We start from the raw sequence: 12,873 nt of genomic DNA on the forward strand, positions 1-12,873 counted from the left end.
TTAGTTACCTCCTAACCAAGTGCCCGAGACTGAGCTAGGGTGGAGCCTGGAATGACGCTCAGGTGGTCCCCGCTGGGGGGATGGCAACAGGCCAGGAGCAGGAGCCTGCAGGGAGCTTCGCCAGTGTCCCCCTCTGGTCCTGAGTCCGCTTGCTTCTCTGCGTCCACTGGACCCACGGCTGGAAGGGCTTGACCACCTCCTCGCTCTCCTGTTGGGCTGCTGGTTCTGGACTCGAACTCCAGGTAATCTCCCCACAGAGCTCGTGAGAAACGGGCCAAGGCCCTTCCCTTGACAGTTTAGGTAAACCCGAGTGCTCCGTGCTGTGTAATTCAGAGCAGCCGGGCATTTTCTGGGAGTGTCAGCCTTCCGTAGTTCTGAAAGGGTTATCAGCGTGGGCCTAGGATTATCTCACCCTGTTGTTCCCAATTTTCATATCCAATGAGCAACTGAGGAGACTCATGATGCCGCCTTCCTTCTCTCTGTATTTCCTTTCCCTCCTTACCCAGCTACCACCTTAGCAGCAGACTCAAGCCTCTCCCCATTTCCTACACTCTTCGGATTCACTTGGTGTGTCTATAGCCTGTGTGCTGTTTCCACGTACACTGTCCACTTTGAAATCTTGGGTCTCGACGTCTCTTACCTCCTATAAAATTCACCACTTCATTTGTTCTTTCAGTCATTTATTCCCCAATAACTTAGTGAGAGCTCTTTTCACAGGACCCGAGGGCCTTATGCAATGACCTCTACCACAGGCTCTGGGATCAGAATATATACAGCTGCTTAAAGTTTCCCACTTACGTCCCAGGTAAGAACTTTATTCCTCCAGCAAACACTTTTTGTTTGAAAAATCTATTTATGAATTTACGAATGCCTGAAATCGTTTAAACCTCTGCACCTTATAAAATAAAATTCTAATGAGCCTATCTTTTCAACAAATCGTTGGTTTGAGATGTGGATAAAACAATTATCACAGAATCCTCTGGGGAAAAAAAAAGTCTTGATCTAACAGGAAAGCCTTTCCATTCTACAAGGGGAACTCGTTTGACCTAGCTCTGTCCTTTAAAGGGCAAGTGGCTGTAAGAAATTCTAAGGTTTTTCTCAGAATTCTAAGACAATTGGTCAATAGTGATATAAAAAGTCAGGTTCATTAGCGACACTAATTTGGTTTTCCTGAAAATCGGCCAGACAGAAAGTTCTCACTTTTATCCACCTTCATTGTTACTCTCCATAGCAACTGAAAACTGTTCTGGGCTGAAATAATCCTCTCTAGCTCCCAGCGCACAGTCAAGGAATTTTAAAATCAGAGGACTTTGTAACCATGAAATACTCTCTGAGATTTAAAAGGCCACAGAGCTCCAGATAAATAATCATTTGTCTTTCGTCTGAAGGTAAGCACTGGGTTTAGAAATGTTTGTATCATCGTCTGTCATTTTTTAGATGCTAACATAAGAATCTTAAACTCTCTCTCTCTCTCTTTTTTTTTTAAACCATGAAAGTAATCCTAGTATTTTTCTCACTACCCCACAGTCATTATTAGCTCATCTCTGGGCCAAGATCTGCCATGAGATGCTGTTAACATTTTGCACTCCTTAAGCAATTGGTTGAAGATATTAATTTTTTTCCAGAAAGCTGATTGGTTCTCAAGCTGTCCTTTCACTTCTTTCCTGAGGCCTGAATATGTGGATTTATCATGGCTCCTGCGGCCTTGAAACTCTCTTGTTTTTCCAAGATAGTTCATACTTTTAATCAACTGAAAACTAAAAACTAACCAGTATGTTCTGGATGTTACTATTTTCTTTTAGTCCCTTCCTTATCAAAAAATCTTCTAACTCAACATGATAGCTGTGATTTACTCAAATTTATTTTCTGTTTACTTTTATTTACTTACTTCACTGATGAGGCCCATAAATCAATGGGATAAAATGAGGGCGTTTCCTGTTGGCGGGGGTGGAGAGATAAATTAGGAGTTTGGGCTTAATGTATACACACCACTATACATAAAATAGGTAAACAGCAAGGACCTACGGTATAGCACAGGGAACTATACTCAATATCTTGTAATAAACTATATAATAGAAAAGAATCTGAAAAAAAAAATATATGTATGTATAACCGAATCACTTTGCTGTACACTTGAAACTAACACAACATTGTAAATCAACTCTACTTCAATAAAAAAGATAAATGAGGGTGCTTCCTGCCCCGGGTCTTATGACCTGTAGCACCTTCAGGATAAACAGTGAAACGCATTCTTCCTAATTTTTGACTCTATTTCAGAGACAGACAATATAACACACTTCTTGGCTGTTGTACAGTTTGAAAGTCTACACCCACCATAATTTCCTGCCGGTGGGAGTTATAAACGAGCTATAGACCCCCTGTTGTTCAGAAACAGCTTGTCATTGCCAATCAGCTTAGCCACCCAATTAATGAATCCTTGCAAACCTGTTGCAGGCACAGTAATTAAGGGCTTTATTTTTCCTCTTTCCACAGACATTCCTCCAGTTACGAGTTGACACCGTGAACGCCAACCCACCCAGCTCCATCAGAGGCAGACTCGGGCTGAAGGAAGAGTGGAAATGTGCTTCTGGAGAAAGCTTTCTGTATTCTGGGTGCCATGGTTCCTTCTACTCAGCCTGATTCCCTTGACTGAGACAGAAAAACCCTCAACTCCAGACAGCAGCGGCACTTGGAGTCCAGGGCAACTGACGGAAATTCTACATGTTCTCTCTGCACAAGAGCCCACCCCCCTGAACCACTCGAGAAGCCTCATCAGAACTCTGCTAGAGAAAACCGGGTGCCCACGGAGGACAGACGGAAGGCAAGGAGATTGCAATCTGGTTAGTGCCATAGAATGGGATCAGGGACAAGGGCATTTTCCAAAGAGACCCATGCATTCCTTAGCCGCTTACTTTAGGAAAGGAAAATCCATTGCAAACCTTCCAATATCCGAGTGGGCAATGCATTATGGTGTAATAACTCCCATATTTGGGATATGACAAATCATACAGCATTCTGCATATGGCATTTAGAGACAGGGAGAACTTGTTTTTATTAAAATGGTAATGCTTCTGTAAGTCTTTCTACAACGCTTCTGCAGGTTTAGAGGTATTTATTTGCAGGTATGCACGTCTAGTCTCCTTTTCTTTCTGATTGACTAATCCTTTTTATGAGCTTGCAATGACCTTGAACATGATTGGTTAGATAGATGCCATTTGTTTTCTGAGGCATAATAATAACAACCTGATATTTGTCTAATGTTGAATTTTTAAGTACTTTCTCCCGGATATTGGTAGGTGTGTTCTAATATTTTGCATCGTGGGGAGTTAAGGAATTGGATTATCGTCTTCTTAAAAATGAGGACTCTAAGCTGGGGAAGGGAAGTGCTACCAGTGGGGCTGAAATGGGCCCCAGAAACCCATTTTCCAGGCATTTCCTAGTCTATCAAGTGACTCTCAAATCCTGGCTATCCATCAGCATCACCTGGCCAGGTTTCACAAAATACCCAGGCTGGAGCTTCCTTCTCCAGAGATTGAGATTTCACTTGCCCTGGATGGTATTTTTAAAAATCTCTGCGGGCCGCTTTAATGTAAAAGTCAGCATTACTGTAAAATCAACATTTAATGTAAAATCAGAATGTCTCCATTGGGTGGGGGGATGGGTAATGACCAGAGCAGCCCCAGAGGTAAGAGCCCATGTCTTAAAATGACTTCAGACAAAAAACAGACCAAAACACTCTGAACATCCCTTTCCTGAGATGAGATTTTTCAGAATGAACTCACTCACAAATAAATAAGTAAATAAATGAAGACATAACTAACTAAATAAGAGAAGCGAATCATTTCTCCCCAAAATAAATTTTAGCATATCTTCTCAATCACGCTTTGTTCTGGGGGAAACGTTTCTTGGCCACATGTTTTGTTTTTTGTTTTTGTTTTCTTCACAGAAGGGTCTTGCTAACAGAATTTTTCTCTGCTCTGTGCAAACAGTAAATAATTCAGTAATTAGTAAAACTCCCAAGGGTTCCCAGAGAAAACATGTGTTGTAAAGGCAACTCATCTGTGATGACATTAATTTATATATATAGCAACAGAAGACTTCCCACCGGAAATAACTAGGAGTCATATCTTATTAATGTCCTCTGAGAATTTGCTTCAGAGAAACGTTCTCTAATGACATGAAGTGCCTTATTAAGGCTGGTTGAATATTAGTTTAGCTTGGAGGGGGGTGTAAACAGGCAAGATTATTCTCCATTTTTTTGGGGGGGGAATGGGTTGTTTTGTACATTTTTTTTGATTTCTATGACATTAACAAGTATTTGGCCAGTTTAGTTTCTGTTCCATTCCTAGGAAGTGAAACACTGTCTGTAATAACTTCACCCTCCTGCTGCTGCTGTTTCTTTTTCTCTAAGAGACTAAGGTTTAAAAAAAAGGCTAATCTCAGCTTCACCTGCTCAGAAGTCTCCAATTTACCCGAATCACTACAATCTAAGCAAGGAGCCCACGGAATCTCTCAGTGTCAATTCACAACAACCAGGGAGAAACACCCTGGTTTTACAAACACCCACATTCTGGTGCAAACCAGAAGTCTTCACCATGTTCTTGAATCCTTTTTTGTCTTCTTAGGGACTTTGTCTACTAGGAGGCAGGGTACCTATCACAAGTTCTGTGATAAAAAGAGGGCAAGGGAGTGAGTTCAGGTCCTTAAATGTCTGAAAAAAAGAGATCAGTGTGTATCCTGAATTTGGGGGGAGGAAAAAAAAAAGTTCCCAATTTTATTTCGGATCTAGGTAAAAACTGAATTTTCAAAACAACTGATCTGAAGTTTTTAAGAGCACTGCACATTTAAAAATAAATCCATTCAATCTGCCGCCTTTGAATATGGATACTCTTGCCTGATCATGGCTTTCCTTTTTCTTTTTTTTCTTTTTTAATGAGAAGGGTGAGAAGGGGGTTTTAATACATTTAATGAGGGATTAATTAACTCCAAAAGAATAAATTCCACTTCAGTAATGATGAGAACCATGAGCCTGCATGGGTTCCAGGCGTGGTGAAGGGAAAAGAATCTGGTTTGGAGTCAGTCGGCACTGGGTCCGTATCCTTGTTCTGGCACCGTCTAGCTGTTAGGATGCCGAGATGCTGATTCCCTTCTCAGGGGGCTCCCTGTGAGGTCACATGACCATCTATGAGTGCATACGAGCTCAAGCTCTCTTCCCCTGCTTATATCCGCGGAAATGTCCAGTCCCCCCTTTTCCAGGTCACTGGAGCAGCTTTTGTGAAGGACCTTCAGTGCTACTGAGAAAACAAGACTTTCCTCTGCAGCCCCCTCCTGCTCGTGCCCCGGCCCCGCCCACCTCAACTGTCCCCAGAGGTTTGGGGTTTTTAACCGAGATTTCCAGGCGATTCTCAGACACATTCAGAGAGAATCAATGCTTTAAGGTCCTGCATTTAATTCCCTCCCCTTCCCCGAGTTGTCACAATGGTCATGGGATAAAGTGTGAAAAGCATCAAGCTTTATCTTAACTTGTTTATCGAGAAAGTTTATCTGAACTCTTCTCAGTTAAGACTTTCCTTTCTGTCACTTAGAAATGCCACTAAGTCTAGTACAGACCCACAAAAAGCTAGCGCCCGTCATCAGCTGACATCCTTCCAGATCTTTGTTTGGGAGGAAAAGGAAGAAATATAATTTCCCTCTTGTGTCCTATAGTCAATCGTTAGCAACCCTGCCCCCTCCTAAAACAGAACTTAAAAAATCTAAGAACTTAGAAGAAGGCAGTTGATTTACGCATAACCCAAAATCAAATTCTAAACATCTCTTGGTCTAAATTTCCTAAAGCTTATCCTGCAGGTTCTGACAACTGCCTTATTAACACAGAAGATTTCATATAGCTCTGTCGCTGAGGCTCTTGCCTGAAATACACAAGCAGTAAACAAAGCTGAATTAAGCAGCTGGGAAAAGGCGATCTGATTTGGCTCCAGGTGTCATAGAAAATTACTACCAAACATCTGAGTAGTCCATTTAGCTTAGTAGAGAGGACTTCTCACAATTTGACTAGTCTTTTTACCAAAGTTTATTTCCTTATGAAGTTGAAAAACTAATTCCCAGGATCTGTGTTTTTCTTTTCCTCTTAAACCTTATGCCTCCACCTGACAAGATTCAAAGGAAGTCAATGGATTATTTCTGAATGAGTCCATTCTTCTTCAACAAAGAATCACTTTACTGGAGTCAGAGCCTCGGACCGATCTGATGCTTATGGGGCGCCAGTATTTGCAAAATTTTGCTAAACATCCCCTCCCAAACCACAACTGAGCCACTTCGGAAAACTGTAACAACTGAAACAAATCTAGTGGCGATGAACTGAAAATCCAAGTCCCCCCACCAACCCCCATAGCAATTTTTGTCACGTCCACACCCAGAAGAGAATTTACCTTATGTTAGCGCTTGCGATTCTCCCTGCAGCGCTCTGTCCTCAAGCCACCACCTTCTGCAGTAAGGTAACTTGTCAAAGACTCAAATATCAGAGCACAGAGTTTTCACCACAGGGTCCTCTGATCACCATTAAGTTTCATTTCAGCAGGCCTCAAAAAACTTCAGCAAGGGGTAGCCTACCTCTGTTCATTCCAGATGACCAAAATCTCTAGCGAGATAAAATGAGCTGCTTCCACAACTTATTTAAACTTTTCCAAGTCAGAAACTGATTTACCTTCCAAGATGTAAGCATTTTACAAAAAAATTCTGGAGTGAACATCTGCCTGATTGTATTCCGGGTATTCTATCTAGCCTGATAGGAGAGGGGACTCTATCTTACCCTCTTCTCTGCTACCTCCTGCCTCACCCCTAGAAAGGCACAGAGCAAAAGCCTGGAGAAGGAGCCACGAGTGGACAAGGGTCTCGGGCTGCTTGGATGGGATACAGGGTGGCCACAGACACTGCTGTGTGCAACCAGCACACAACCACACCTGGGCCACATAAACGTGGTCTAGTGGCCTCACAGAGGTCCTACGTGTTCTTGGCGCTCTTATTCCCACGTACCCGGCGCCATCAGACGACCTGAATAGCACTTGGAAGTCTCTGAAGGTGAACTTGCTCAACCCGCTGGCTGTACCATGTCCTCACTGATGGATATTATAACCTTACCAATCCCCTAGCCTCCTAATTGACCAGATCTCTTCCTAGCAAACAGGAGGGAGAGAAAGTTACCTGGTGAGGGGCTGCACAGCAAGTACAAAGTCTATCAATGGCAGAGCAGGAATTAAGGCTGGGCAACCACTATTAACTGTGTGGCTTTAGGTACGTTACTCACCCTCTCTTAAACTTGGCTTACACATATACTAAGGGTATATTTTCCTCATAGAAGGAAAACATACTTCATACTTAATTCTGTGCAGGATCTTTGCATACTGCGTATATATGTACCTCTTAATTAATTCATTATGCATTAAGTAATTGGGTAATTGGTATTCTGAATGCTTTTGATTGTGCAGAAATATTTGGTGGATTATGATATGGGCTTTTGTTTTTCCATTTAAAATAATGCAATAAGTTTCCCCCCATTGAAAAATTGATTATCCGACACCTTTTCCAGACCCAATTAGATTTATACTCTGAGGGATGCCTTGATACGGAAGATACTTAGCACTGTCTTGGACACATGGCTTCCGATAAATGGTAGCTGATATGACCAATAGTTTTCCCGATACTTTAGTTTCAGGAGGTTATTTGGCACAAAGCTTGATTCAGCTGATTCACCTCCCTGGGTCCTGGTGTCAGTCCCATCTAACAGCTACCAACCCATGGACTTTTCTCTAGGGCTGAGTAGGGAACAGAAAAGGGCTGCTGTGGTTTTGGTGGTTGAGTTTAATATTGACACTCAGAGTTGATCTTGTTGGGAAGCCTGCATCTGTTTGCTGAGTTTTTGGCTTCTCGCAGTTGAGTTGGGGAGAAATTGGAATCTGTGTGGCTTGTGAAGAATGTGATTAATGCTTTGCTTTACAGATGGATGACATGTTTCTTTCTGGCTCAGATGGTATTTTCCAGATGTTACCCAGTGGGACACACAGCAGACATGGAATTAGGACCCCTGAAACTTCCACCTCAGAGAACAGATGAAAAGATTTCATAGTAGATTATCCCACAGTGAGACAACTCCCCTGGGGCTCAAGACAGGCATATTTTATGTATGTATGTATTTATGTATGTATGTATGTATGTATGTATGTATTTACTGGCCAGACCACGCAGCATGTGGGATCCTAGTTCCCCAACCAGGGATCAAATCTGCGTCCCCTGCATTGGAAGAGCAGACTCTTAACCACAGGACCACCAGGGAAGTCCTTCAGATAGGCATCTCTTGACACCTTCACTCTGAGGCTGGTGCCATGTCATGAGCTGCTTCTCAGATCCTGGGAGCATTCCCAGAAGCTACCCAACTGTCTTTGAAGAAACACAGCTCTTATCTTGCTGGGAGAGCTTCTCTTCCACAACCCCTGTGTCTATCTTTTTCTCACTGTCCCAACACATTACCCCAAACACCTTCCTCTGCCATGTAAACTTCCCAGATTAGACAAGCCAGCTGTCTATCTGTGGGTTGTGAAACAAAGCATCATGGAAGCATTTTTAGTAATTCTCGAACCACCAACATTTCTGTTAATAGCAGGATGTGGTAACTGATTGCGTCTCAGAAAGGACTGACATCAATTCTCTTAGGCAGGCTAAGAGAGAAGCAGATGGTACTCGTTCATTCCATTTTTACTCTTCTTAAGTGCCAGGCATGGTGCTAGAGGCTGAGGATAGACCTGTGCGCAAAGCAGACAAAATCCAGCCTTAATGAGCCAGTTGTCTTCAAGAGGAAATAGAAAAGAAACAAGGAGACATAGTAATCTTAGAATCCTAGTTCTATGAAAAAAAGGAAAAATGATAATGCTAGAGCTGCCTGTGGCTGTTAGGCACTTAATATGTGGCTCATCCCAGTTGAGAAATGCTGATAAGCATAAGACACACAGCAGATTTCAAAGACTTAGTGTGACAAAAAGAACATCAAATAGCTCATTAATACTTTTTTAGAGTTTTGATTATGTGTTGAAATGATCATATCGTGCACATGTATTTCAAGAAAATATATTATTCACATTAATTTCACCTGTTTCTTTTTGCGGTTTAAAATGTGGCTACTAGAAAATTTAAAACGTGCCTCACATTTGTAGCCTGTGTGATATTTTCGTTGAACGACGCTGTGCCGGAGAACACGGGGCAGGGATGGGGACTTTGGACTTTGGAAATGGTATCTGGGAAGGCATCCCTGAGGAAGTGGCACTTGAAACTGAGACCTGAGAAATCAGGTGGGAAAGAGCCTGGTGGAACTGACAGAAAATCACAGGGGCAGAAGTTGAGTGAGAGAGGTGGAGGGAGGCTAAGATAAGGTAGGAGAGGTAGGATGGGCAGAAGCCAGACTGAGGAGAAAATTATAAGGAGCTTTGATTTCATTCTAAATGCAATGAGGCATCACTTTAAAAGCCAAAGTCAGCTGGTGTTAATCAAGGCAGCAAAGTGACAGCTTGCGTTACTATAGTTGGAGATAGAAGGGTTGCATTTAGGGAATAAGGGCTTCTGGGAGGACATCCTTTTTATATAAAAGTCCAACCGTGATTGTCTTACTTGAATTGGGCTATTGAGGCTGCCCACTTTCCCCTCCTATTCATAAAATAATTAGCAACAGAGACTCTGTGGTTGTTAATGTTCTGGGACTATTTGTCAAGCTTTGTTTCTGTTTTTTATTTTTTATTATTATTTTGTGGGGTTTTTTTGCACAGTGCTTCGATCCAGATGCCCTGTTACTAATAGCTGGAGGAGATTTCGAGGATCAGCTCAGAGAGGAAGTGGTCCAGAGAGTTTCTCTTCTCCTCCTCTATTACATCATTCATCAGGAAGAGATCTGCTCTTCCAAGCTCAACATGAGTAATAAGGAGTATACATTTTACCTACACAGCCTTCTCAGCCTCAGGCAGGATGAAGACTCCTATTTCCTTTCACAGAATGAGACGGAAGATATCCTGGCTTTCACCAGGCAGTACTTTGACACTTCCAGAAGCCAGGTAAGAAAGTCAGAATTGCTAACTAGCTCTGCGGCTAAGATACAGTCTCAAAGCATGATTTTTTGTCACTAATTCATTTCTAGGATACTCAAAAACTTCTGAGAGGTAAGTAATTGTGGTTTTTAGTGATGGGATGTTAAGTGATGTAATTTAAAATTCCGAGTCTGAAGGGGGAAATGTAACGACTAATCACATGATTGTACAAAAATATTTCTTTATTTTTTATTTTGTTTAAAATAATTCAGAATAAACCTCAACAAAGCTGTTTTGTTTTTAAAGAAAAAAGAAAGGGGGTGGATGTAATGACTAATCAGTTGTCAGATGAGTTTTAGGCGGAAGCTGGGTGGGTGGGTGGGTGGGCGGGCAGACCAGGTGACAGGGCAGCTCTGTTCTGAGTCCCCCTGAGCACTAAAGTGAGTGTGACTCATGGCTTTTGATCAGTCTCCAAGGACTGAACTATAGCGGTGAGAGCAGTGTGTCTATTTGCCTTGCCTTCTGGCCAGGGAAGGATTACGCAGTAAGAGTTGGCGAGAGATGAATTAATCATTAGTTAGTTCCCTGAGGATGCAGCTTGCAAAAAGCATTATTCATGACAGCACAGACATTATCTCTTTTGTGGCTTGTAATTGGTGCTGCATGTGTTCAGGGGTCCCAAGTGCTTTTCTTTTCTCACAGTTCCCACTCTTAGGAAATGAGCGTCTTGTTGCCTTCATTACTATTCCAGCAAAAGCTGGCCTTTCAATTACCTTTTTGCTTTCTGCTTTGCGATGGGAAGTTTGAGCTGATAACGTTCTCTGAACATGGGTTTTTTTAAGCTATATTTTCTTAAAGAATGAGTTGAGGAGTCACCAGCACATTTTGAAGAGTGTGGCAGAACGTGTTTTTTTTTTTTTTTTTTTTTCTCTTGAATTGTTCATTGACATGTGTCTTAGTCTGTTTGGGCTGATATAAATGCCATAAACTGGGTGGTTTATAAACAACGGAAATTTATTCTCATAGTTCTGGAGGCTGGGAAGTCCAAGATCAAGGTGCTGGGCAGATTTGGTGTCTGGTGAGAGGCTACTTTTTGGTTAACAGATGGTCATCTTTTTGTTGTGTCCTCACCTGGTGGAAGGAGCAAGGGAGCTCTTGGGATCCTTATACAAGGGCACTAATTCCATTCATGAGAGCTCCACCCTCATGACCTAATCACCTCCTAAAAGCCCCACCTCCTAATACCATCACATTAATAATTAGGATTTCAACATGCAAATTTTGGGGGGTGACACAAACATTCATTCTATAACAACATATAGTGATAAATTTGATTCTTGGCCCAATTCTGGTTTCTAGGAGTTCAAAGGTATCTGTGCAATCATGCTGCAACTTAATGCCAGCAGACATATCCTCCAGTTTGCTGTAAATAGGTTCAATTTCTCTTGTAATTGGCAGAACAAATGGAAAGACTGTTTACTAAGGACTTTGTGGATATCACTTCAGTAACTCTAATCTTGTGGCTCTCAAACTTTGGTTATATTTTTTCTTTCTATTTCCAAGGGATAAAATGGGGTTCCTTTATAGAATTCAGTTTTCTGCTTAAATAGGGAGGTGTGCCTACCTAGAATTTCCTCAGTTCAACGTCTGCGTAATGTAAGATCGGTTCAAACTAGCCACTAGGATTTTAGTCACCCTATGTGTTACTGTCTTGATACAGGTTAAATACAAATGCAAATCCAGCACTTAAAGGCAGATGGAGTATATATATTTAATGTAGATTTATGGTTATCCAACATATACTGCAAATACCTGGGCTTCCGAAAGTATGTGAGATTAAACGTTCCTAGAACAGAATAAACTAATTCAATATTATGTGTAGACCCACTTTATTCATCTATTCAGTCAAGAAGAAGTGAGCTACTGATGAGTCATAACCCTGTGCTAGGCCTTAGAACAACTATCTCCTGGAGGATACCACTGTCACCAGTTCCTGGGAAGGGTCCTGTGGCCCATGCCCTTGGGGTAGGCTTCCACTAGGAAGTCAGTCATTCTAGACTTTTGCAAGAGGCCTCTTGGCACCTCACTGCAGGCTGCTGCTCTCTCTGACTAGAGGGTGTAAGGTCACAGAAGATGCTGGTGGTCCAGGCCCACCACGACTAGCATTTCTAGGTCTTGCTTTCATGGGACTCAACCTCCATAGGTCAAGCCACTAACAGCATCTCCAGGCGGGCCTTAACCAGCTCACTAAGAGAAACAAACTTACACCATCATATTCTGATCTAGCGACCCTCCCTAATGGTCCAGAATCTAAATATCCCTCTATTCTTTCCTTCTCTTCCTACTCTGTTTTATCTTCCTGACTCAATCTCTTAATGCAACCACCTCTCTCCATTCTTTCCACTCTTTTGCTGTTTCCATGGTAAATGTACATGGTGCTCTACTAGTCCTGTCTCTTATATGGAGAACGGGTATTCGTGACCACATCCTAAGGACTTTGGGATTGGAAACAATGATTAGAATCCTCCTTTGTCCTCAGTGGCACATTGAGACGTTACTCTTTCACACCCTCCATGAAAAACTCACACTTCTATGAGGTTCACACTCTCTGTTATTTTAACTTGTTATTGTCATCCATGAATCTTCTGGCTACTTCTCCAAATTTGTTAAAATTTTGGTAACTGCCTCTCTGCCTTCCCCGCTGCTCCCCACCATAGCTATGAATAGGCTCTTGCCAAGCTCACCCATTACAAACTTAAAAAAGAAATAAATCCAGGATATTGAATATAGCTCCCTAAACCATAATGGA

General features: G+C 42.1%; 1 protein-coding gene across 3 annotated transcripts in view; it reads left to right on the top strand.

Moving 5' to 3' along the window:
• The first annotated feature begins 2,579 nt into the window (after positions 1–2,579).
• The window catches only part of SLC39A12 (solute carrier family 39 member 12), a 69,024-nt gene continuing 58,730 nt past the window's right edge, over positions 2,580–12,873 (top strand). For all 3 annotated transcript variants that reach the window (XM_068539033.1, XM_068539042.1, XM_068539049.1), the window contains exons 1-2: positions 2,580–2,840; positions 9,810–10,091. In XM_068539033.1, coding sequence (XP_068395134.1) covers positions 2,580–2,840; positions 9,810–10,091 — 543 coding nt within the window. The remainder of the gene's footprint in view (positions 2,841–9,809; positions 10,092–12,873) is intronic.

Source organism: Eschrichtius robustus, chromosome 1 (genome assembly GCF_028021215.1).
Source record: "Eschrichtius robustus isolate mEscRob2 chromosome 1, mEscRob2.pri, whole genome shotgun sequence".
Taxonomy (NCBI): domain Eukaryota; kingdom Metazoa; phylum Chordata; class Mammalia; order Artiodactyla; family Eschrichtiidae; genus Eschrichtius; species Eschrichtius robustus.